General features: G+C 37.1%; 1 protein-coding gene across 3 annotated transcripts in view; it reads left to right on the top strand.

Annotated features, from left to right (window-relative positions):
- LOC143144723 (uncharacterized) overlaps nt 1-26,983 on the top strand; it is a 53,373-nt gene that overhangs the window by 705 nt on the left and 25,685 nt on the right. Inside the window, exons 1-3 of one of the 3 annotated variants that reach the window (XM_076307425.1) lie at nt 3,394-4,032; nt 20,475-20,853; nt 20,983-23,472. In XM_076307425.1, coding sequence (XP_076163540.1) covers nt 23,301-23,472 — 172 coding nt within the window. In that variant the 5' untranslated portion in view covers nt 3,394-4,032; nt 20,475-20,853; nt 20,983-23,300. Of the gene's footprint in view, nt 1-3,393; nt 4,033-20,474; nt 20,893-20,982; nt 23,473-26,983 lie in introns of those variants that run through there. The other 2 variants (XM_076307422.1, XM_076307423.1) reach the window with 2 other exon arrangements.

Below are 26,983 nucleotides of genomic sequence, written 5' to 3'. Positions count from 1 at the left end.
GACGAACGTGCCCGTCGTACAAAACGGACAACCATCCGTGCCGCTCATTCATAAGTTTATGGCGCGTGAAATGTGCGGCAAGCATTTACATACCGTGCGCATCATTCCGCGTACCTTATAATCGTAACTTAAGCGGGACATTTACTGCACTTTCGAGTGGAAAAGTGTGTCGTCGTTAAAAACGGACCGATCGTTTATAGCGGTTGCAACGGTCGTCGATACGTGAATTATGCGTACGGCTTCCTATTCTGTCTAGCATTTGTCTAGCCGAGACATTCGAGATGCAACGCTTTCGCAAGACTCGACCGATTTCGATTTTCATGTTTTACGAAAGAGATGTCCGATTCCTGGGGTGGTTAGCTATCGTCAGATTAGAATCAATCGATCGCTCGATATCGTTCAAGGTTATCCCCTCTATAGTTTCAACGACGCGTTCACTGTCCTTTTGCTCGAGTGCGAATCGAGACCATTTTCACTCAGGTGTCTCTAATTGGTGTACGAGTCGGACATCTTTGTCTGGAGAGTCTTACAGGTGACAAATCTCGAAATAAACATTTTTATATTCTCTATCGAGTAATCATTCTTGTAGAATCTATTCGTACCGTAATACGCAAAATAATTAGGGCGATATACGTTTGGAAAATTTAAGGGAATCTAGAGATTGCAAAACAACAATTCAACAATTTTGTATCTCGTTCTTTCGCCTTGTTTCTTTTCGAATATTTATCTTCGTGTGAACGAAATTGAACGTGATCATCGTAGCGATCATCGGATTGAACGAAATTGTTAAATAAATGAGGAATCGAGTTAAAGTAAATATTGAACATTTGGTATGGTAATATTTTTATAGGGAATCTACGTCATGTAGCTTGTCGGAACTTTGAGCGTACACAACTAGGTGATACCCCGGTTATTTTTAGCAATGTTATATTGACAGAACAGGCTTAAATAAATACACCAATCCAACGAATTACTTCCGGGAAGATATTGATACCTAGACTACCAGCGATACTAATGATTCGCAACATTTCAATTTACAACTCGATAGATTCGTCTCGGAATTACGATAGTAAAGAACTGATTATTTCTATGTAACTAACCCTGGGACTACTTGTCGTATTTGGTTCGAATATTATTCGATTGACCATTCAAATACTACTCGAATACAATTCCCATTGAGTATTTTGTGAGTTGATCACGTATCGGAGTATTCGTAGAATTTGAATAGCGTGATGTGGACTATAAATCAGATTTTCCAAGTTCCTTTTCAAACTTTATTTTCGTTTAATTTTCAAACCCTCGCTAATTCAAATAGTAACATTTAAGTACTTAATAACTCAAATAGTAATACTCAAATACACAATTACTCAAATAACGATACTCGAATAGTGATGTTCGAATAGTGATGTTCGAATAGAGACATTCGAATACACAAATATTCAAATATTTGTAAAGAAGATCAAAGTAGCGAAAAGTGCTGGAGACACTCATGAATGTTAAATGAATGAAAAATTACCATTCTTAAATACACGTACTGTAAATTGATTTCAAAATTCGCGGGCGCAACGCTAAATTTGCGTACCGTTTGTTCCGTACTCTGGATTATCATTATCATTATTATTATTATTATTGTTACTAACCGTTTCCACGACGCGCATGCGGAAATACCGGCACGTACACGTGAACCAAATAAAAATAAAACAGCCGTACGTAAGTAAGGCAAAGCTCTCGTTTAAAGCCGAGGCTCGATTGGATCGTTCGTGTCCAAAGGTTCGGAAGACTATTCCGAGAAAATGAAACCAACGACCCCGAATCCGATCCGTGCCGACGTATTCACGGCGATCCGGCGATTTTCCACCTGGTAGGGCGAAAAGTTGCGCGCGCTAGCAAGCGAGCGAAGAGTCAGCGCAGTCGGGCGAAAGAGAGCGAGAAAGCGGCGACCGTTCGTCGTTTCTGGGGTAATTTTAGATCGGCAAGATAGCGCGCGGCGTGTGTGCGCCGCGACGGTTTTGGTGGGGAGGGAGCCGGAAAGAGAAAGAGCAAACCGCACGGTAGGTGGTGTGGGGAGGAATAACATCACGCGGAGGGGTAAAAAAAGGTTGCGGAGAAAATCGGTATCCGAGCAGCGAGAACTGTTTACGAAAGAGAAAACGAAACGGGACGTAGAAGGGATACAAGGTGGAGAAAGAAGGGAGAAACGTTCGAGACGAGACGAACAAGGCCAGAAACGAGGGAGAAGATTGGGGTGAAGATAGCGATGGGACTAATTCAATTGTTGCCGCCGGGAAAAAGCTCGATAAGCGCGAGACCCAGTTTCGAGGGGTTTGAGAGTGTCGAAGACCTGGAACTTGAGAAGTTGAGAGTCGTTAATGTCATACCACGTCTTGTGGATTATCGACGGTGGGGGTCGATGACACGATAGTACGTTCTTTACCGTGCTCGTGTTAACACAATACTGGACGTCGTTGTGTTTGATATGGTATGAAGTCGTGGGGGTAGTGTCGCGCGTTTTCGCTGGGAAATACCATTAGCCGTCTTGCGTAATAATAATTGTTAATTACTATAGTATTTTACGTCTTCTCACGATTGAAAGTTATCAACGTAACACCACATTTTGTGATTTAACGAAGTTTGCGATCGATGATGTAAGTACTGCGTTGTTTGGTTCGCGAATTTTGCGTTATTTGTGGACTAAAAATAGAAATTACAATCACTCGTTGATTTACTCTTTAGCGCCAGGCTTTGATTTCTGAAATAAATATGGAAGAAATGATGTAATTTTATTGTGAAACATTTCTTTTTTTTTTCATTTTGAAAGGCACGTACCATCGACGGCTTCGAATCTTATCGAGTTAGAGATGTAGCATTATGTCAACGTACATTAAATTTGACCAATTGCATTAGTGTCATTGATAAAACTCAATTTTTAACGACCGAAGGACGTAGTACTTTATCACTGATCATAAACTAGATTTTAAAAACCGTGTACATTATTTCTTCTATTTGTTCAAATCCGCACACCCAAGTGAGTTTAAGAACAACTTTTACCTTGTAACATTGCTTACTTTCGAACAAAATTAAGAGTAACATTTCTTTTTTAATCTCGTAAAAGTAATTATGGAATTACTAATACAATATGCCTGGAATTGGTGTCTTTTCAAAATTGATGTTTATCTTCTATATATTGTATTTAAAAATACTTTATCAAACGAAAGAAGTAATTTTCTCACGAAATATAATTTTCTTTTTTAAGTCACGATTATTTTTCTTAATGGAAAATCACAGTAACGTAAAAGAGATATAGTTATCATTGTTTGGGAATATTCTGTACCAGAGAAATCATTTCAATTCGTACTGTACTGTAAAAAGGGTCGCAAGAAAATTCCAATGCGAACAAAATATTTTTCGAATGTCGTGCAAACGAAACACTGTTAATGGCTGGAAACTCTCGACGAGTTCGACGTCTACGTTTCATTTCTTCGTCCGCGTTGCAACAAATTGTCCGAAATTTTTAATCTTTATTCGTTGAAACGCCCACCCAGGAATAAATTTCAATGCTCCACAAACCTTTGAAAGTTGCCAAAATTGTCACCCGAAAAGCTTCGGGTCGTTGATACCGCGGCGAGCCGCCTCGAGCCGCCTCGAGCTCATCGCTACTGAACGAAGACGGTGATAAACACCGCCGAGGAGGCGAAAGACAGACGAACCGGAGCGAAATAGTGGGAAGAGCGAGGAGGATGTGCGCGAACGGTGGCACCACCGAGAACGTGGGAGGAAGAGAGACAGCGGCCACGAGTCCGGGAGTGAGTGGTCTACTCGGACGCAGTTATGCCGACCAGCTCAAACTGGGTACCGCCAAATCGAACCCCGGTTCGAATTCCGCACGGCCGTGGCCGCGAGAAGGAAACGCGCGAGGAAGAGGAAAAGGGGGACGCGGAGGAGGAAACGCACAAAAAAGGCTCGTGCCGGTGAGAAAGAACAACAACGAAAAGAGAGACAAGGGAGAAGAAAGGAAAAAGAATAAGAGAAAAGGTACGTCGCGCGAAGGAAACTTCCTGCCTTCCTGAACCAGTGTAGGAACGGGGGGGAAAGGAAAAGAAAAAAATAGAAAGGAACACGCGAGAAAAAGGGCTGCCGGCCCGACGGTCGGTGACACTGTGTACGTGTGTGCCGGTGGGGGGAACGGTGGGAGGGTGGGGGACGGTGAGAGAGGACAGGGGGGGACTAGGTTCGACGAGGGACTTGGCGCGTCGGGAGATAAAAAAAGGGAGCAAAAAGTTGAGCAAGAAAGTTGGACAGCGTGCTGCCGGTCGTTAGTGAGGTGCAAGTAAAAGGAGGATGAAAAAGGCATTGTTGCTTCGAGCTGGTCCGCTCGTGTTTCTCTCCCGCCTTTTTTCTCGCTCTTTTTCTCGCTCTGTGTTCGTACGGTCGAGTGAGTGTGTGCCGCGTGTGACGGAGCCCGGGTTTCTTTCTCCTGTTTTTTCTCTCGCCGGATATTTAAGGGGGGAAGAAGAAGAAGGAAACTTTTTTTCACTATGCGCGCTGGTGTACGTCGCTCCTTCGCGGGAGAGCTGGCCGTGGTCGCGCGACAATCGTTCGCGTGCTCCTCGCTGGGAAAAATTCTAGCGAGCATCAGGAGGGAAAAAGTCTCGAGGAGGTTCGCGCGGGATCTATGGGATGGGATTTCGCGCGAGCAGTTTCTTTCGAAGGTTGCAAAGCGCCGTGTCAGTTCCTACGGGCCGAGGGTATTTTCTGCGTCGATGATTCAGAGACGCCCGGCGATCATATGGTCCGTATTTATGACGCGGAACGAGCGAAATTTCACGGGGTGGGATTGACAAGCAGGATCGGGACAGTGAATGTGAAAATTGTGTAGAAATTTTTGTTTTGTTTCTTCTTTTTCTTTTTTGGTTTCGCTTTTTTTTCTTTTTTTTTTTTGAGGAGGAACGAAGAAGAAATTACGCAAGGTGATTAAACAGAATCGATGGATTCGGGGTCGTACAGTGACTCGCAGAAATAAACGAAAATGTTCAGTGAACACCGTAGATCAACCCTGTTGAATTTTGTTCAATGTTGTGCGATTCAATGGTTCTGTGATAACAAGAAATTATGTAGAGAACTTTAGCGACAGCGGGAATACAAATACGAGAGTTCAACGTAAGTAATGATAATCTTTCTTGGTTCGATCGTAAACAGTGTCGTTGGAATTATTGGAATTAAATCGCACATTACTTTGACAGGGATAATTTACAAACACGGTGACTGGACATTTTTAACCCATAAATTTTTCCAACCCTTTTTAAAGTTGCTCTCTTATTTTAAAATATACGTCAAGACGAAAACGAACTATTTTAACTCCGCATAAATGACTTTCGATTTTTAACAAGTACTCGAATACTTAACTGTAATTTTCAACGACGATTATTGTTAACTATGTTGTTATAAATTTGTATTTTTTCGTGGGGAGAAATTTTCCAGCGAGGTGAACGAGTTCGCGAAAAGTTACGAGGAGTTATTAAACCGGTTCGCTGAAAAGTGTGACAAGACAAATTTATTTCTGGACTAAACCGCCTGTCAGCTGTTCGACGATTGTCAGACTTCGGTCGCTGAAAATTTTCACTGTTTTCTTTCCTGCCTATTAATACCCCGACTGTTTGGATTACGAATGGTGCCTTTAGGAATGCACATACGTCTTCCCTTTCGTTTCATTCACAAAGAATGCAACCTTCGTTTAGAAATTTATTTTCCCGCTGGGAGGGTTCAACGTTGTGTTGCGTTTTTCTGCCATGGTTCAAGTTACATCGTGTCGTCCGTTACGCGTAGAATGCGTGAAATGTAGATAAACCGTTTGGGCTTCCGTTTCGTCAATGGACCTGGCTATTTTTACATCAAATTTTAATTAAGAATTACGTTCGTGGTATTTTCGATAACCCAAAGTCGAAAGTAGTACAATTATTACAACAATAGTAATGTAACAAAATTACCGAAGAAAACTATTAAATTAGTGAAATAATTTTAAAAAAAGTGTTATTTTCGATAACCCAAAGTCGAAAGTAGTACAATTATTACACCAATAGTAATGTAACAAAATTACCGAAGAAAACTATTAAATTAGTGAAATAATTTTAAGAAAAGTGTTATTTTCGATAACCCAAAGTCGAAAGTAGTAAAATTATTACAACCAATAATACTGTAACAAAATTACCGAAGAAAACTATTAAATTAGTGAAATAATTTAAAAAAATTAAATTTTAAAATAACACAGCATTCGAATTTAAGAATTAGAAAACTTTAGTGTTTTATTATCTGAAACGTTAGATTTGATCGTTGATAAAAGTCTTGTAGATACAGATGATGATCTTGATTTAAACCAGACAGTAGTACTTAAACAAAAGTCACGAATGATTTATACCAGTGACCTAGTTTTTTCTCCTGACCCGAAATTTATTATTCTTGAATCGAAATTGAAATTTAGTTATGTCTAATGTTTAAACAAAATTATTTTAATGAACGGTACAACTGACACATAAATTGGCAAACAATTTTATTAATAATAAAACAATTTTATCAATGATACGTATACTAAGTGTTAAACAATTCATAACATAATTGAATAAGAAAATCGTAATCTTAATTGTTCTAATATTAAAAAGTGCGTAATTGACTGAAGTGACGAAACCTACTCAAAATTATTTTTCTAAATTCTGGGTTTCACCAAAATAGAAGAAATTAATATTATCATTAGCATTGGGTTTACAATATCTTCTCTAACACTATAAGAGAACTTTTAATATTTAAAAGTTAAATTCATTTACCAGCTATCAGTGTTATTGAAACAAAAATAAGTAAATAATTGCGTGTTTTGTTTTACCGAAAAATATAACGTAAAAGAATAGTATCTTTTGACTATTATAAAAAAGTAATTCGAAAATGTTAATAAACATTACATAAAATGAACATTTACTTTGTTTTCCAAGTGTTATAAAAGGAAAGTTATTTATAGATATTGATAAATACTGGAAGTGCAAGCAACCTATTTCAGTACGGTGGAAGATTATTTTCTATTCAATGAAGAAAACTAACAATTGATAAATTATTTAACAAACGTTGAATAAAAAGAAGCTCTAATTTAATGAGATAACAACCCTCCCTATTTCGAACCTTTAACTATTCTAAAAACAATGACTTTCCCTAGTAAAAAATTAACAAAGAAAGGTAAAAAATTCAGTCTGCTTGTCACACAATAAAAACACCACTTTATAAACATTTCTAAAAATAGGTAAACCAGCTGGTGTTATTCCAATAATGATTTGCGGAAAACAATCTTTACAAGCTTTATATGCTATATTCTTGACCTTAAACTTCGAATCATCCACAGTAACAATCTACATACACAATTGTTCAAAATCTAAAGCGAGTTAACAAATTCGAACACTAAATAAACGATACAAATTGTACAAAGACTACATATTCTACGAACTATGGAATATTAATAAACACCGGTGAAAAATAGAAATTAATTTAATCAGGTTTCAAATGCTTTCAGTGGACATCGTCGAGTACCTACAAAAGAAAGCAATTTCAAAGCTAGTCGTGACAAAGTTCATCCAATCAGTCTGAAGAATACAATCACAAAAGGCAACACGAAATCAAATTGCACGCACGTCCGTCAACTGTCTCGTACGAAGGCGAACTGCCGAGACATTCTGGACAGAGGGATGATAACTGTCCCGGAGCGAAAAAATAGATCTTTTTTTTCAGTTAGGCGCGTCACTGGCCTTTATTGCCGGTCCCCCCCTTTTATGGCGCTGCAACAGTCACGGAATGACTCTGCACGATTCTGAACGCCGAAACGCGACTGCACCCTTGAAATATAGAACCGCGGGGTTGGCCGTTACCGCGAGCCTCACTTTTCTGACGCAATTCCCTCAATTTTTTTTTCGTTTGTCCCTCCACCTCCTGGAAATTTCATTTTCCTTGTCGGTCACGTGAACCGTTGTTGGGGAACTTCAACGCATGTTTTCGACGAGGCTAATTATTGGAAAGGGGAAGCATTGAAATCACCGGGGGAATGGAAAATTTGTACAAGTAGATATTGAGACAATTACTAGCGTATCTTTCGAGGAAATTGTGAATAAATGTTTACTCGTTTTGTTCATTGACTAACTATGAGAGTTGGAGCAATTCTTAGATTTGAAATTTGTTTGTAACAGTTTTGGTAAAAGAGAGTGACGATTTGGAGAGTTAAAAACGTTTTTGTATGTAGAATTTAAAAATAGAGATGTTTATGAGATTTTCATGCACGATAAGTTTAACGGTTTTTGTATACATGTCTGTATTTTTAAAAATCTTACGTACAATTTTTTATACTTTTCGTTGCCATGATTGCTGAGGTTGAACAATGAAAAGTGTGGAAATTAATTCGAATATATTTGGAAACTTTATGGAATCTTTTTTAAAACATTTTTTAATGAACATTTTAGATGAATTTTTCGCAATGTGTAGTATTTTAAACTAATCGTTTTTAATAAACATAGCAGTTTTTCGATTAACCTTAGAAAAAAAGTTACTCGTAATTAATTTACTATATTTCCTTCTTTCGGAGGTAGATTTTTAAGTTCATATATTTTTCTCCGATGTAAATGTAAATGAAAATTGAATTCTTACCATTTCAAATATCCTGTGGTGTTTTAAACGAGACATTTTATCACGAAAACTTTATGAGAATCTCGCGAAGTATAATTTATGTGTAAGTAGTCGCGCCTGACATTGGTCAGACACGATTTCGATCTCCGTATTACATCTCTCGACGCTAGTCGATACAAAGCCATATTTATTGCTACCTTTTTTGTTATTTTACCAAAAATAATAATTTGATAGTTCCTACAAATCAAAAAACTCGTGAAACTAAACTCAACTCAAAGTTTCGTTCGTAATTAAATACTTCAAAACGAATGCACTTAACAAAAAATACATTATTTTTGCAGAAGAAGCTCGTAATATCTACTATCGAATATTTTATGAAAGAAATAATGTATTCGTCAAGTAAAACACTTAAAGCTCTTCTATCTTCATTTATATTCATATGAGATTATCATTTATGGAGAAAAATATATGAAATAAAATTTGTATTCAAAGTAAATTAAATAATATTTTCTTGTTTCCTTTCTTTTTTGTAGAGATACGTATATATTTTCTAGCAAGCCTTTAGTGCAGATTGTCCCAAATACAACAATGACAAATCTTTGAGGTCAGCCTCTCATGATTGAGACCACGTGACTTGACATCAATCCTAGAGCAAATTAAGCGAATTAAGGTGATAATTTCAGGTGCTTCGGCTTGTATGATAAAATACTCAATATGATAGACGTGAAACCATACAGCGTGTAATTCTTAATGACATACAAAGTGTTCTAAAATGAAAATCGAAGAATTTCAAGGCATAGAATACTTACAAAGACAGATAACAAATATTTAATAAACATGTATTTGCAGAAAGAAAAAAAAAAAAGGTAAATGCAAATGGTTATTTCAAGTTAGAATTTTGTTACGATTTTTTACAAAATATATTCCACACGTCACTCTCATTCAAATGTATATTGACGTCTTTGTAATATAGAATTAGAATTACATCGACAAAACAAATATATTTTGCAGTTTGTATATAATTGATTTTTATACACAAAGTTAATTGTCCGCGTCTCTGGCAAAGCGGATTTGGAGACCCACATTAAGTGGCCAATTCCTGTTTATAATATTTTTTTTGAGTACTATATGTCCATAAATTCTTTGACCTCTTTTTGGACCATCTTATACATTTTTAAACTGACTAGGATCAAGACTTTGTATACGTTTGTTGAACTAATAAAACATAGTCACGGATTAGAAAAAAAACACTATTAATATAACTCCTAGGAAACTCGATAAATTATATGTATTTTTATAGATTAAAATCAGACTTCAACAGAGTGTGAGTGAAACATAAATCAGATCGTAAATTAAACTTTTATCAGTTGAACTCAAAACAACAGGACGAGCTGCTGATGACTCAGAATCACTTTATTCGCTCTAGCTCTGGTCGAGATTGATGCATCATGACAGATGATGCAATACGATGTAATTGTTTTGACTGGTCTAGACTTGGCACAATATACAATGGCTCACACATAAAAACGTCCACCATTTTTGACATTCTAATTTCATTCCTAAAATACAAAACTATAATACTTTTGCCATTAGTACTAGGATATTTTATCTACTTGTTTCTTTTTGTTAAATGTAAAACGTAACGTTATGGCTCACACATAAAAACGTCCACCATTTTTGACATTCTAATTTCATTCGTAAAATACAAAACAATAATACTTTTGCCATTAGTACCAGGATATTTTATCTACTTGTTTCTTTTTGTTAAATGTAAAACGTAACGTTATGGCTCACACATAAAAACGTCCACCATTTTTGACATTCTAATTTCATTCCTAAAATAAAAAACTATAATACTTTTGCCATTAGTACCAGGATATTTTATCAACTTGTTTCTTTTCGTTAAATGTGAAACGTAACGTGAAATTTTTTAAATATCAATAAAGGGTAAATATATTTAATTGCACCTAGAAAAAACCACTTAACAGTAAATATTGCCCATTTAGAAAGTTTGAAGATTTCCAGAATCGACATATGCAATTGTTTTTCAGAATTTCTCATTTGTTAAATTTTCACTCGAGTATTTTTAACGTACCATTTTATTGCATTCTACGTGTACCTGTTTTCTGAGAACCAGTATCCAAGAAAAAACGATGAACGATTTTAATTTCTAAATCTTTAATTATTTTATTAACGAACTGCCCCTTTGAGTTTCACTTGACCACTTTGCTGTCACAACGAAAGATTAGGTGTTAAAATACACGCAGCTTCCGTGCATCAAAAGGTATATTAGCTCGCTCGAAAATTTATCCGGTGGACGACCCGATTTTCAACTGTTCAAACAGCGCCGCAACGCTATTTCGGTTCCGATCGTCGATTCGCCCAAAAAGAAGATGGCTCGTTTGTCGAGAATCGATCAAGTTTTCATCGCGACGCGCCTGACTGGGAAAAAAAGCGTTAATCGCTCGATGTCGATGAGAACTTTACTGCTCCTTTTTCATTTTCTTTTTTCTTGGCACAGAGACTGTTCTTCCACGCGATGGAGAGACTCCAGGCGTGACGTGAAATTTGTGAGGCGAACGAATCCCTTTCTTCCGCGAAACGGGAAAACTCTGCGGTTTGTAGAAGATGAAATTGAGAAACGAAAGTACACTTTCTATAAATATTAATTAATAATACATAGACATTATAATTACACAAATATTGTTACTAGTGGAAATAAATATTAATCGATTTCAAATCTTTCGTCGAGCTTGCAAATACTACTGAAATTTCATCAAATAGAAAAATGGAAGTATCCTTTAAACAAATAATAATTTATTTCAAACCTTTGGTAAAATTCTCGAATATTACCTCGTGATATTTTATAACCCGAGTATTCAATTACTCGTTAATTAAATACATCGATCTTCGACTAATCGAAGTAATTTCAATGTAACGCGAAATCGATGAAAAAATTCAAGATCACTTCGATACCTTTGAAAATACAAGTAAAAAATAAAATTTTCTATCCGTACCCTACACAGTATAATACACTTCGCACGAAACAGTAATTCATCAAATCGATAAATAACAAAGTTATTTCAAATGGCAGTTGTTATGACTCGCCCGGTACGCGCGCGTACCATTCTCGAAATAATATTCTCGAATATTCCCCGGTTGAATTTCGCATCGGCGAAAAGTGTTCCACGAGATCGACAATTTCGACACGGCTACGTGAACCGATCCCACGTCCCCTAACACGCGACCCCATGAATCACTTGCATCCCTCAAAACTCCATAATCGTTCCACGTGTCGGAAAAACTCCTCGGGCCAATTTATCCCGCGACAGTTTTCCCGGCCTCGGCCTTGGTTCGTTCAACAGAAATAGGAGACGGTGTAGGGGGGACAGGGGTAGGGGGTTGATTCACTGCTCGTGTGATTTAGGAATTGTCGGTAAGGTAGGCGGGAGTAACCCGCTTTCGAGGACAGAACGATAACCCAAGTTTAAATTGGAGGGTCGGCCACTTAAGATTCAGTTCCATAAACTGGAAAGTTCAGCCCCACTTTCAAACATGAACGGGGCGAACTTCCCCCTCGAGCCTGACGCTGCAATTAAGCGAGTATTTTCGATCGAATTCAATTAGCTCTGCGGCGAGGCAGCCTCGCCACGAAATCGCGGAGACAAAGTTCGCGACGTCTGCTCGTTTCGCGGAAGTGTATCTCTACCCGGCTAGTTGCGAAATAAAAGCCTTCCTGTTGTGCGTTCGTGCGGCCACGCGAACGAACAGTGGTGGGGAGAGGGACGGGGGGAGGGGGAAGAGGGCAGCCAACCGTGATTTATTTTATCGTTGGAAGGATGTATCGGATTCTGAGCAAAAGTTTCTCCGTTTACTTCTTCAGCTTTTTTCTTTTTTTTATTAACTCGAAAGTTCTGGGTTTCTTTAAGTGGAACCGGAAAGCTTGTTGGAAAGCGAGTTTTGTATTCACGCAGGGAAATACTATCGACCGAGGTCGGCTGAGAATTAAGAATAGAGCGAATTGAGGTTAGGTTTTCACCACGGCGTATTAGCCGAACCTCGCTCCATATACGTTTACATACTTGTTTTCGTTTACTTGATTCGTGTATTCTCCTACACGTACCTAATGGAAACGTAATTGTTATAGTAACGATTATAATTATTGAGAGGAATTTATATTAAGTATATGTTTTTTAAAATAATCGATTTAACGAGAGTTCGAGAAGTTGTTTCTTGGAATTGTTGTTTATCGGAGCTACCTCCGTAATTGTGGAGAGTTTTAATTCTGGAGTCGAAGGCATTGGTTAATATTTACATTTAAAAATAAACGTTCGGTAGTATTGTTAGTAGAATAATTAAGAATCGATTTGTATCTTGATCCTCTTGAGTTCAGGTTGCGACCTTCTTGAACTTATCTAATACCATATAATTCTCAGTCAGCGGGCGTACTAACCTCCTTGAACCCAACTAATGAACTAAGACTCCCTTGAAGTCAGCTAGTGTCCTAAGACCCTCTTGGGTCGAGGTATTGGTTCAATCCTCTTGAACTCGATTCATGCCCTAAAATTCTCTTTCATTCAGGTACTACTTTAACTTTTTGGAACTCTACCAATTTTCTACAACTCTCTTAGAGTCACTTACCGTCCTAAAACTCTCTTAAGCTCGGCTAATTTCCTGAAACTCTCTTAGAGTCATTTATCAACTTAAACCTCTCTAGAAATCAGTTAATTTCTTATAACTCTCTTAGAGTCTTAGGAGCCATTATAAAACCCTCTTGAGTTCAGCTAATTTCCTAAAATTCTCTTAGAGTCATTTATCAACTTAAACCTCTCTAGAAATCAATTAATTTCTTAAAACTTTCTTAGAGTCACTTACCATCCTAAAATTCTTTTGAGCTCAGCTAATTTCCTGAAACTCTCTTAGAGTCACTTACCATCCTAAAATTCTTTTGAGCTCAGCTAATTTCCTGAAACTCTCTTAGAGTCACTTATCAACCTAAACCTCTCTAGAAATCAGTTAATTTCTTAAAACTCTCTTAGAGTCACTTACCATCCTGAAACTCTCTAGAAATTAACTAATCTCTTAAAACTCTCTCAAAGTATTAGAAACCATTATAAAACCCTTTTGAGTTCAACTAATTTCTTAAAACTCTCTTAGAGTCACTTATCAACCTAAACCTCTCTAGAAATCAGTTAATTTCTTAAAATTCTCTTAGAGTCACTCACCATTCTGAGACTCTCTAGAAATTAGCTAATCTCTTAAAACTCTCTCAGAATCTTAGGAACCATTATAAAACCCTCTTGAATTCAGTTAATTTCCTAAAACTCTCTTAGAGTCACATATCAACTTAAACCTCTCTAGGAATCAGTTAACTTTTTAAAACTCTCTTAGAGTCACTTACCATCCTAAAACTCTCTTAAGCTTAGCTACTTTCCTGAAACTCTCTTAGAGTCACTTACCATTCTAAAACTCTTTTAAACTCAGCTACTTTCCTGAAACTCTCTTAGAGTCACTTATCAACTTAAACCTTTCTAGAAATCAGTTAATTTCTTATAACTCTCTTAGAATTTTAGGAACCATTATAAAACCGTCTTGAGTTCAGCTAATTTCTTAAACCTCTCTTAGAGTCTTAGGAACCATTACAAAACTGTCTTGAGTTCCGCTAATTTTCTGAAACTCTCTTAGAGTCACTTATCAACCTAAACCTCTCTAGAAATCAGTTAATTCCCTAAAACTCTCTTAGAGTCACTTACTACGATAGTTAGTGACCCAAAACCCTATAGAAATCATAGCCAGTGACCTATCCACCTTGGGGTTGCTTAGTCCATTAATCCCAGTTCGTGATACAATGACGACTAGTCCATTAATCCCAGTTCACGATACAACGACAACAAAGGAAATTTCTCAAGGGTTCTCGAACGATCTCTTCTTGCGATCCTTGGATGCTTACTTTGCGTCACGAGGATGCCGTTACGACCATAAACGGGGTCCCGTAATCTGACGAAATTCTTCGAATCGTGATGGCACGGCGCCGGAACGATCGAAAATACAACGGGAGGGTCTCCCAGTGCTCGCACGAGCGACCCCAGCTGGCGTGATGCGACCGCATGTAAATCATCCGCAACAGGATCGACCGGCCGAAACCAACGTTGTACCGCGCACTTCTGCGTGCACTTACGCGGAACGACGCTGATGCACATGTTAACGTGGCGCGGGGTAAACGTCGGCAACACGTGTCACACGAGTAATCCATGGGTTGTCGTTACCTCGACCGTGTCACAAATGCACCGTCATCGGCACGCTCTGTATGCAGTCGATGTAGCCGATTCACTGGCTCGCATCCGCGCCAATTTCGTCGCCCGCCTCGAGAGGAGTCAATTTTTCGAACTAATAGTACAACACCGGACGAGATGTTTCCGACACACACACCGGGTGTTTCGAATGCAGCGTCGAGAAATTTTGCAGATACGCAGAACGGTTCGGTGATCGCTATCAACTTGAAACGGACGGACGATCAGTGCACGTCCTTTTGCACGGAATTATCGGATAACAAATTATTATTATTGCAAGCTTTCGTTACGCATTTTAAGAGGCAATGTATATGTTACAATAGAGCGAATGCCTAATTACGTAATAGTGAGGTACAATTGAAGGTTACTGTTAAACTTAACCTCAATTATTATTATTATTATTATTATTAGACTTTATTAGACTTCATTAGACATGTATAAAAGTAGAGATAAATGATTAAAGCAAACGTGAAAGATACACACGACCATGTAAGAGCTGTAAATGAAACTTCTGATATTGAAACCTAACCTCAATAATCGTTCGCGTTGAGTGAGATATTTCTAGGTGGATTTTAGCTTCGCATGGTCAGTACGTTAACCTTAATTTTGGTACAGTGGGCTCTTAATATTTGTATGGAAGACGTATTATTTAGTAAGAATCCAAAATTCGAACTTTGAAAAACTTAAAAGTGTTCGAATCGTTCTCGTTGATATATATGTATAGTACTGTATTTGTTTGTATTAGTATTGGTTTTAAGTTGTCATCAGGCATCAGCAAAGCGAGAATAGAAAAGGTGAAGTTTTTACTGCAGAAGGAAGGTCGTGTAATTTTGTCGGAACGAGTCATCTGCTTTACGTCGTAGACTCGATCGAACACACGGCCATCAAAATGCGTATCGAACTCGCGACCGGAAATCGTTAAAATCGCTGCACCGCCAGGTGTCCAATTGGCTGTTGCGTCTATAAAATGTTTCTGCATCGCATTACACTTGGAACATATTTATCTGTTTGCTCGTTTATTTTACACCTTCGTCGCATCATGCATAAATCGTAATTATATACAGGGTGATGTAAAATCAAGACTCAGATCGATCGTTACTAACCTTATTATTTTACATGTATGTATGTATTATGAACATATTACGTACGTACATAATTTAGAAAGAATTTTTAATATTTTCGATAAATATTTTTGTACTTTAAATTAAAAATTTCTAACGATTAAAATTTATATTATTCGCACACGACGAGTATAGCTCCCTGTGTGAATGGAAATTTAGGTATTATTTTTAAATAAATGACGCGACAATCAATGTGTTAACTGCAGTATGGACACCATATGGTTCGATTATAAAATCATAAATGATTATGGAACGCACCACATGGTGCGCGTTTTATTTTTATTGAGTAAATACTTGCGAAGCGTAATAAATAAAGGTAATTTAGCTATAACTGTATTTATATTAAAAATAAAAATACAAGTATAAAAAATGAAATTACGCTGTTAAAGAATGTTTTCAGCATCGAAAGGGGTTCGGTTAGAATACTTCTGTTAGTTTTGTAACATCTTTTTTGTATCTGGACATAAATTATTCAAGATACAATATAAGGAATAGTTAACTTGTGATAATGAAATTTAGATTAGATACATCGCGGTTTAAATTTAGGGAATTCGTTAGATCGGTAGAGTAATAAAGCACATGATAAATTTGTAAATAACAAATCGTAGGAGAAAATTTGCAGAACACTGAATGTAAACGAATCGCGTCGGACAAGGTGCAAAAATAACTAAAACCGATATAAATTGACTTTTCTGAAAATCTATAAACACTTACGATCTTTGGAGCAAAGTTTTGAATTTTCACTTAGTCAGTTTCCAAATATATATACCTGAAACAGCGGGAGTCGGAGAATTTAAATTTACAAACTGGCGCAAGAATTCTATCCACTATTAACTACACATAAAACAGAAACTCAATTTTTAGTCTTGGCACGCCCTAACCTAAATAACCTATGGTTTATTATACCACAAGTTCATTAAATTTACTGTATTATATAATCTACGCTTTCTTTCGTTTGAAATAATTCGAATTATTCGATACAATCGATTATTAAATATGTAACAGTTCCTAACCTCAAAATTATTATCGAAAATATTCTCCCTGATTCCGCATTTCAAACGATTTAAAATTTCATCGAACAATTTCAGATTATTCGACGCCTTTAATAATAAAATATTTTTCAATTTCTAACCTCAAAATTATTCCCGAAAATACTCTCCCTGATTCCGCATTTCAAACGATTTAAAATTTCATTAAACAATTTTAGATTATTCGACGCCTTTAATAATAAAATATTTTTCAATTCCTAACCTCAAAATTATTATCGAAAATACTCTCCCTGGTTCCGCATTTCAAACGATTTAAAATTTCATCAAACAATTCTAAATTGTTCGTCGTTTTTAATTATGAAATATTTTTCAATTTCTAACCTCAAAATTATTATTGAAAATACTCTCCCTGATTGCGCATTTCAAACGATTTAAAATTTCATCGAACATATTTAGATTATTCGATGCCTTTAATAATAAAATATTTTTCAATTTCTAACCTCAAAATTATTACCGAAAACACTCTCCCTGATTCCGCATTTCAAACGATTTAAAATTTCATCGAACAATTTTAGATCATTCGACGCCTTTAATAATAAAATATTTTTCAAATTCTAACCTCAAAATTACCGTTGTAACAATCGAATTGAATTCATCGTTAATTAAATCTATAATTAAATGCATCGATCCGCCCTTCCAAAAATCCGGAGATTCTCAGAGTTCGTCACTCACGTAACGACGCAAGGAGGCACATCCCTCCTCGTTAATCCCTCGTCCTCCTTGTCTCTCCCTCCTTGTGTACGCTGAAGGTACTCGCCGGAGTTCTGATAAGTGTCATGCAAATGCACGCGGCTCTTAACGAGCCCTAAGTTTTTGCCTGGCAGAACTTTCGCATAGAGTTTCTTGCGATGCCCGCGGCATTAAAATGCATCCGCGTTCAAATGAACGTGATTACAGTCGCGCGTATTTTGGCGAAAGCGGCTGGAAACGACGGAACTTCGTTTACCGCAAACTTCCTGGGGAATTGAAAAAACTTTTAAACTCTTCCTGATTGCGGCTTGAAAGGTTTGTTGCTCGATATTGCAGTCCCGTGCGTACTATGTTTATTTTAACAATAATATGACCTCATTTTCGAAACAAGGAACACAACCCAAAGAGAACAAATAAACGGAATTAATTTTACCAGTGGTACGTAAACTTCTGTCCTTTTTAACGCTTCGTGGTGTGCAAAATATTACTCCGAAATCCACCAGATTTTATTTCACGGCTACACCGAGACGAGAAATATATTACATTAGTTTTAATTTCGCTCGAGTTAATGCGTTTCGGTTAAAATTTGCGCACGTTTCTTCTTTCTTATTTCATCATGGAACTGTTTAAATATAAACTTAAAATTAATTATTTTCAGAATATGTATTAATATCTCTTCTTTATCCAATTCGTAATTTACGATAATTCGTTTGTTCTAATCCTCTATAGTGATTGTTTCAAATTTCTATAATTTTTAGGTTAAGATCGTTATCAACATCATTGTACATTTTCCTCTTTCATTTTTAATTCCTTTTTCTGAATCCATTGTGTCGGTGGAAATCTCTCGAAAAAGAATCCATATTTTCATGTTACTTTCATGCTCTTTTTGAGACTGGTTTTTAACATTTTTATACATTTCCCCCTCTAATTTTCTATACACCTTTATCTCGATCCCTTATTTCAGCAGTCGAGTCTCTCGAAAAAGAATCATGGCCGTTGTGTATGTGACCTCGAGCGGTCAATTTATTTCGTCCGGACCACAGTCTCCCTCTATCACTCTCCTTTCACTGTACCGACTTTCGACAAAGATACGAATTATACATCTCTCGCGACATTTCGTCTTAAGATTATTTACATTTGTATAAAAATACACCCTGTCCACGATCGACGTCCATACCGAAACAGTCGATCGTCCCCTCTTCGATGATCCTGTTCTCCAAATCTCCTCTCCCATCGTCTTCGGTCCCTCTGTTTCACTCTGTCCTCCCTCTCGGTCACTCCTCGTTCTTTCTTTTTCCCTCTATCCGTCTCTTTCGCAGCTTTCCCACTCCAAAAGGTAACACAGCCCACAAACGAACGAACGAACGACGACATGCACCTGTGCTTTCATGCTCTCCCCCTCTCGGTTTCTCCCAGCCGCACGCGCTCGCGCGTTCCTCTTTGATGTCACTTCGCAGACTCTGTGTACCGTGCACGGTGGAAAGAACGAGAGAGCGACGAGAGGCGACCAAAAACGCTCTTCAAAGCATAGATCTACGTTCTCCAGCCGCTTTCCAACGGCGAGAATGTTTTCCTATTCCGTGCATTCGCCAGGGAAGCGTGCAGCTGCAACACAACTCCGCGAGCCGCGTTTCCAAGGGTGAATCGGCCCGCTGGCGAACACTTTAATCGCCCATCCTTTGGGGCAGCTCGCGGGAAAACGCTTGAAACGAAGATAAATCCGTGGTCGATCGGAATTTTTCATGTGTGAATTTTCGAAGCTACCTCCTACCCGGATGAACGAATTTCACGTGGTTAGAAGGGAATAGGGTTCATCGTTTTCGTCCATTCGGATACAGTAATCCCTGATTTCAAATAACACACTGCGTGTACTTTCTTTAATATTGTGTAAAAAATGTACGAGTACCAGATAAGCTTCAGTTTAATTTATTTAATACTTTACCGACCGGTAGTCTACTTTATCATGTATGAATTTTCGAAGCTGCCTCCTACCTGGATGAACGAATTTCACGTGGTTAGAAGGGAATAGGGTTCATCGTTTTCGTCCATTCGGATACAGTAATCCCTGACTTCAAATAACACACTGCGTGTACTTTCTTTAATATTGTGTAAAAAATGTACGAGTACCAGATAAGCTTCAGTTTAGTTTATTTAATACTTTACCGACCGGTAGTCTACTTTTTCATGTGTGAATTTTCGAAGCTGCCTCCTACCTGGATGAACGAATCACACGTTGTTAGAAGGAAATAGGGTTCATCGTCCATTCGAATACAATAATCTATAATTTCAAATAACACACTGGATGTACTTTCTTTAATATTGTGTATAAAATGTACGAGTACCAGATAAGCTTTAGTTTAGTTTATTTAATACTTTACCGACCGATAGTCTACTAATAGTAGTCTAAATATATTTTACCATTAACGTTTATCATTGTTTTATTATTCTATGATAACAAAAAGCGAACAATATATATAGAAAAAAGAAAAAGCCAGTACATTATTTTAGTTCGTAAAATGTTGATCCACATTCGTTCGCAAATTATCCGGATAATTTTCTTCGAAAACCTGTTTATCGATCGAGACACTTTTTCGAAGTATTTGGTGCACGATCAACTGTTTATAATTTTATTTATTGCAATCTAAGAACGTATACTGACGTTTCTTCTTTTTTTGCAGATCAATCTCTACTGAGAGATCTTCGGAAGAGTCAATAGTTATCTACCGACCTATCGAGAACCTGGAACCAGAATGATCGAAATCTTGAACGCATAAACCAAGATGTCGGAGTCATTGAAGAATCATAAACGCCAACGTCGATCGGTCCGGCCTATTCTTGCAATCTCGTTAACAGTGAAGACTCTTCGCAACACTTCGACCACCCAGTTGTGAATCGCAGGAAACAAGTACCAGAAGAGAACCCAATTCAAACCAAGGATTCCACGATTCGTTCTCAAATACATATTCTCAGTTTCAATTGTCTCCGTTCCATCGATCGACACGAAAAATCGTATACTTAGATTTCCATATTCGAATCTCTGAAAAGAAGACGAGAAAGGTACAGTAGAAGCAGCGCAGAGACATCTAGTTACAAAAAGTAAATCACAGGTCTTCAGCGTTTACTTGAATACAAATCGAACGTTCGTTATTGTTGTTGTATCGTTGCTAAATGTTCCCCTTTCCACAGATTTCAACGAGAATCGAACGTGTCTCACCGTCCTCGATCGATCGCTGAACAAACATCCTTCAACCTCGACGAATTTGCGAACAACACCGTGTCTCGAGCTTCTCAAATATCCTCCGTGACCAGCGACAAATCTTCGCCGTCCAACCCCGAGTCTACAGGTTACACGAAGCGTTGAACCCAACGAAATGTTCAAGGATCCGTGGAGAACACCTTCGACGCGGTATGGGGCTGTTTCGTAGGGTCGTTGGAAAAATTCTGACGACGATAAATTCGGATCAGTGGCGCGAATAAATCCCTGCGGAATCGAAGCGAAAGGGAGACCGGAAGAGGGTTTTTCCCCAGGACAGAAGATCGCGCGGATAAATTCCCGTGAACGCGCGAATGAATTGAAAGAAATACAGAGGAACAAAAGAAACACCGGAGAGCACTGATAAACGGTGAGTAATGGGGACGCAAATTGCGCCCGAGGAACGCCGCGTGATAAACGAACGACCGATGCAAATTCTTCTGCGTGCACCACGGATGCACCGACATGGACGCAGGACACGGTGCATTCGGTGAAACGATTCTCGTGGCTTCGTGGTCATGCACGACAGTAATCGGACTCACCTTAGAGATTCGATGGGAGAATCTTCGACTGACCGACGAGTTTTTAGAAATCATTGACACTGCGAACAAGGACTGATAAAAGAAAAGTTGAATGTACAAACAATAGTCGTTGAGAGAAGAAACTGGTCTGAAAAGTAAGCTGAGGTTTTTAAAGGTTTTTAGAGGTTTGTTTGATACTCCAAACAAGGATTGCTGAAAGAAAAGTGAAAAGTTTGAGTAATAGGCGTGAAAGATGTTTTAGAGAAGAAACTGGTCTGAGATGAATTTTTAGAGGTCAGTTTGATACTTCAAATAAGGATTGCTGAAAGAAAAGTGAAAAGTTTGAGGAATAGGCGTTGAGAAAAGTTTAAGAGAAGAAAGTAACCTGACACTTGAGAACACTTAAAAGAAGTTTGAGAAATTAAACTTCCAAAGAAACTAAGCTTACGAAAAGTTCGCTTAGTCTGTAAGAAAAATTGTTTAAGGATAGACTATGAAAAGCTCAAAAAGAGGGGTAAATATCTCAGAATGTTTTTAAAAAGTTTGAAAGAAGTTTAGAGAAGAAAGTAGACTTCTACTCGTTGAGCCCAAGGTGACTGAATTAGTAAAAGAAGAAAATTTGAGAGGAGTCTAGTGTAAACAGTTGAAAGCCCTGTAGATGAGGAAAACTTGAAAGCAGGATGCTAAGGAAAGAAAGAGTTCTAGGGAAAGACTAAAGAAAGTGAAAGAACAAATATTGAGAGAAGAGAAAAAGATCCAGAGAAGACTCAAAAGTAGAAAGAAAAGGTGATAGTATAGAAGACAGACGCAAGAGGACTCAAAAATAAGAAGAAGACAAGCTGAAAAAATATAAAAAGCAATAAGTCTAACTGTTAAACTACAGAGGTAAGAAAAATTTCAGAAAAACATTTTAAAAAGGGCAAGTTCTGAGAGAACTTTGAAAAAGAGAAGAATCAAAGAAGGTAGTAAAGCAGGAAGAGAAGTTAAAAAGGATTTAAAGAGAAAAAGAATTAAAATCTGAGAAAGACTTGCAAGAGACAGTAAAAACACTTTAGGAGTATTTAATTGAAGAAGGAAACAAAGGCCTGGGGTAAGCCTGCATGCAAAAGTAACAAATCTGGGAGTCCTAACAATATTTAAGAAAATAAATTTTAAAGAGTCCGTGAAGGTCTACTAAAAAGGAAAAGAACTCTGGAAGAAGTCCAAGTCACCCAGGAAGTTATTCAGAAAGTAGAAACCCGGAGGAAAATCTAAATTTATGAAATGTATGAAGAGAAGAAACATAGAATAAATCTGGAGAGGGTTTGAAAGAAGTCATACCAAGGGTAAAAGATCACATAAAATTACATGCTACGTGAACGCGACTCCTCCCTCTCGAGATCCTCGAGTCAGTTCCTAATGGCGCAATACAATTTAACGCGTTTGCGGCCATTAAGCGAAGGTAAAGACTCCATTAAAGAGCTTATGGCTAATCGTAAAACAGCCAGAAGGCGGGTGGTATAAAAATCGACGTGAAAACACGCACCTGAGTTTCATGGAAGACGACCATCTTCATTTCTCGGGTCGTTCCGTTGATGAACTTCGATTTTTAATCAAAGAAAATTACACGGTGAACAATCAGAACGATGCCGCGAATTTGTGATTACGACGAAGTGGGTTTTGGACAGTTTTTGGTTGGTAGATGAAGTGGATTTGTTGAAACGTGACATTGTCCTCGATCAACGTACACAATGGCGGGCACTGGGGTGAGTGTAGGTGGCGCTGGGATGTTGAGAACTAGACGCAGAGACGTTAGCGTGAAACCGAACAGGAAACTCGACCGGAAGTCCTCAAGGGGGATGATATACGAGAACGAGGAGCTGAGACTGAGAACAATTCACATCAACGCTGAAGTTGAACAAGGTAAAGCATATATATCTTTCAGACATTGAAAATACTTTGCACGATCATCTTTATTACGGGTGACGCGGGATGATTCCCTGTAGCGATATTTTCTTTTATCGTTTAGTTTTCTGATCTAGATAGATTGACAGGCACCGCTTAATTTGGCGGAGTGTTCTTGAACGATAAACCTACCCAACCATTCAAACGTGAATTTTGTATTAATTTTTAGTAATTCTCACTTTTATATCGCAATTTTTACGCTGTGTACGTTTCCGTACCATTAATCTGATCTAATTTGATCCAAACCTCGAGACAATGTCAAACACTGTGTATCCTACATTGTTTTTCTTTTCGTATTTACGATCGAATGGTACGAATGATCGTTACGAGTTCGATCGCGAGCAGACGCTAGGAAATTCGACGCTGCAAACGTGGTAGGCCTGGCTCTCCAATTCTTCCCGTCACAAATAGACACCGGCGTACACTAGATCCGCGCGTTGAATCCACAGCGAACTATTTTCGAATCTTGGCCAAACCCGCCAAGTTTACCCGGCTGGCAGTCGTTGAGACGTTCACTTCTAGCTATTCGAGCTTTCATACGCGAATTTCGCAATTTCTTTTTCCTACAGTTTGCGGTGAATGTTTACATTGAATCACTCCGATCCTTTGGAACAGAGCACTGTACAAGATTCGTGTACAGAAAACCGAAAATGGACACGCAAGTACCATTTTAAGTACAACAAAGACGAGCACTCGGTTCGTGATCAGTTTTCTGAAAGAATTCTTTTCTCAAATTTTTGAGAAGTCGCTCGATTATTGTGAGTAGGGGGACAGAGACGAGCGGGAAAAGTGTGAATAGTACTGTGATGGATTTGATGAACTTTCTTGGTGCACTTGTCGCAACTTAACGATGGTAAGTGTATCGATAATGATCAACGCTGTTTTTTGTAATAATAAATTGTCATTTTTGAGAAACTATCGGATAACGGAGTCGTGGAACAGTTTTGGGAATAATACTTTCGTGAGTCGAATCACTTCCGTGAGTCGTGAAATTTTGCAAAATGTATTAAAACTTAAAATTTTATTTTGAAGAAATATCAATTTTATTAAAATAATATTATTAAAATAATTGTTTTTAATGCATTCGAATCAAACGATTAAATTTTGAAAATGTGCTTACTTGTTTTTAAAAATCTTAATGCAAAGTATTTTTAAAATTTATAATTCGAGCAATCGTAAGTTACGACGTTAACCTCTTTAGAGTACCTAAATATACACATGTTTAGTTTTTAGGTTATGTTGAATTTTGTAACATCGAAGTAATGTAAAAATTGTGAATATATATTCGTAATTAAATTTTCCAAGGTTCTTAGACGGCATGGTTTAATATCGGTTTCATTTTTTGTTTATTTTGGACAAAGTGATTTATTTCTGAAGAGATTAAAATCTTAATCCAGAAAAAAAGGATAGTTAGATTAGATTCTCGAAAAATCGAGAATAAAAAGAGTAATAATAACACGTCTTTGGTGCTCCAGAAATGTATATACGTATAGTATGATTTATCTCTTATCTTAGTGTGAATAATCGATTGAAGTATAATGCATAGAAGTAAAGGTAAATATACATTTGTGAAGTAAAGGCGCATATATATGTTATTTGTAACCTAACCTCGATATTAGAGGCCTTTAAAACATGTCGAATATTCTCGTCCAAGGAAATGTGAGAAAATCAAAAACTGATTCAATTCTCCTTAAAATTCGTAACGAAGAAAAATGTAAAAGCATGAAGACCAATCACTTCGGAAAATAATTATTTTGTTTCGAATGAATACAGATTCAAATTGATATTGAGAAATTTACAATATTTGTGTTTTAAAATTATGTTACGATATTTAAAATAACACAGAATTAAACGTGCACACATATACCAATATCCTTGAAGAAATTTGTATCGTAACGTGTAAGATAGGTTAAAAGGCGTGCAAATAGTGAAGAAATAGGCATTTAGAACGTGTTGATGAATATTATTCTAGAGGCGTAGAAACCTGAAAAGCCAGCAATTTTCTCGAAATTTATTTACCCACGAAGCCAAGAAAAGCTTTGTTTTGGCAACCATCCTCCTCCCCCCTCTACCGTTCACAGATCATTTGCTCCATCGAAGCTCTGGAAATCTCTATACAGATTCATAGAGAGCATTCGTCTACGAAGCATACGGAAATGTATTCTGAAAGTCAAAACAGTGTCGACATAGAGATGAAATGTTGACATTGCACGAGATTTATTAAAGCTTCTCGATGTATTTCGACAGAAAATTGAACCCAAAGCAAACACTCAGATAACATTCGTCATAACTTCCTACATTCGTTAATTAGATGCAACGATCAGAAGGGAGAGATTAGCGTTACTTGAAATTATTTTCAGATAATTTTTTTAAATTTTGTAACTGTAATAGAAGTTATTTGAAAAAGTATTCTAAAGAAGAATTCGCGGAACAATGCAAAATTAATTGAAAACTCGATTCTCGAGTTTGAAATTATTAATACAGATTCGTTTCATTATTTTTGGGCTTATGCTACAAAGTTTTATTAATCTAAAAAAAAATTAAAATAATGATTTTAACTCATAAAGAATCCTCTAGAATAAACTAAGAAAGATATTAAACCATTTGTAATACATTTTTTCCACATAATAGTGAATTTTTTAACCAATTTATTCTCTTCGTTCGATGCTCCATAAATGAAATACTATCTTCATCAAAGAAGCCGAAGTACTCGAATATGACGAGAAAGAATGTTCGAATTCATAAATTTGCAATTCTGCCTCGTACATTTTTCTACGCTTAATGGATGTTAGGATCGAACCACAATTTTCTCCTGAAACCATTTTTCAAATTAAACGCAAAAATACCGAGACAATTAAATCGGTCCGGTGGAAAAAGTAGCAGAAATAAAAACATTTCGTTAGTTACGGGCCGGAGCTTTTTCCCCGAACTTTTGATAGACGTGACAAGGGAACAGTGATATATTAAAGGAACATTTGAAAGTAAAAAGTGTCCGTGTATACCAGTTAAATACGAATTGCTGTATCTAGCGATTGGACGGTCGAATCTTTCTAATCGTAAATCTTCAAACAGTTTCGTCATTGATACAATATCCTCTCCGTTAAAATGCTAACACATTTGAAAATGCATTAGACGAGAAGTGAAACTCGTCTAAACTTAAAAAATTATTAACTCTTAATACGTAACGGTACATTTTTGTTAAAAAATATTCAAAATATTTTATACCGGTTAATCAAAACGATGATACCCAAAAATTATTCACTTTCAAGGTGTAACAACCATATTAATAGAATAATATAATAATAACGCTTATATAACTTATATACTTAATAATATAATAATAACACAATATAGTAATATAATAATAACACTTATATACAATAATAACACTTTTGCTAAATGAATATTTAGAATTTTACATCGATTAATCGAAATGATATTTTCTATGATTGTTTATTTGGACTTTAAC

Source organism: Ptiloglossa arizonensis, chromosome 3 (genome assembly GCF_051014685.1).
Source record: "Ptiloglossa arizonensis isolate GNS036 chromosome 3, iyPtiAriz1_principal, whole genome shotgun sequence".
Lineage (NCBI taxonomy): Eukaryota > Metazoa > Arthropoda > Insecta > Hymenoptera > Colletidae > Ptiloglossa > Ptiloglossa arizonensis.
The sequence above is the reverse complement of the archived record's forward strand: the minus strand, read 5'-3'. Positions and strand labels throughout refer to the sequence as shown.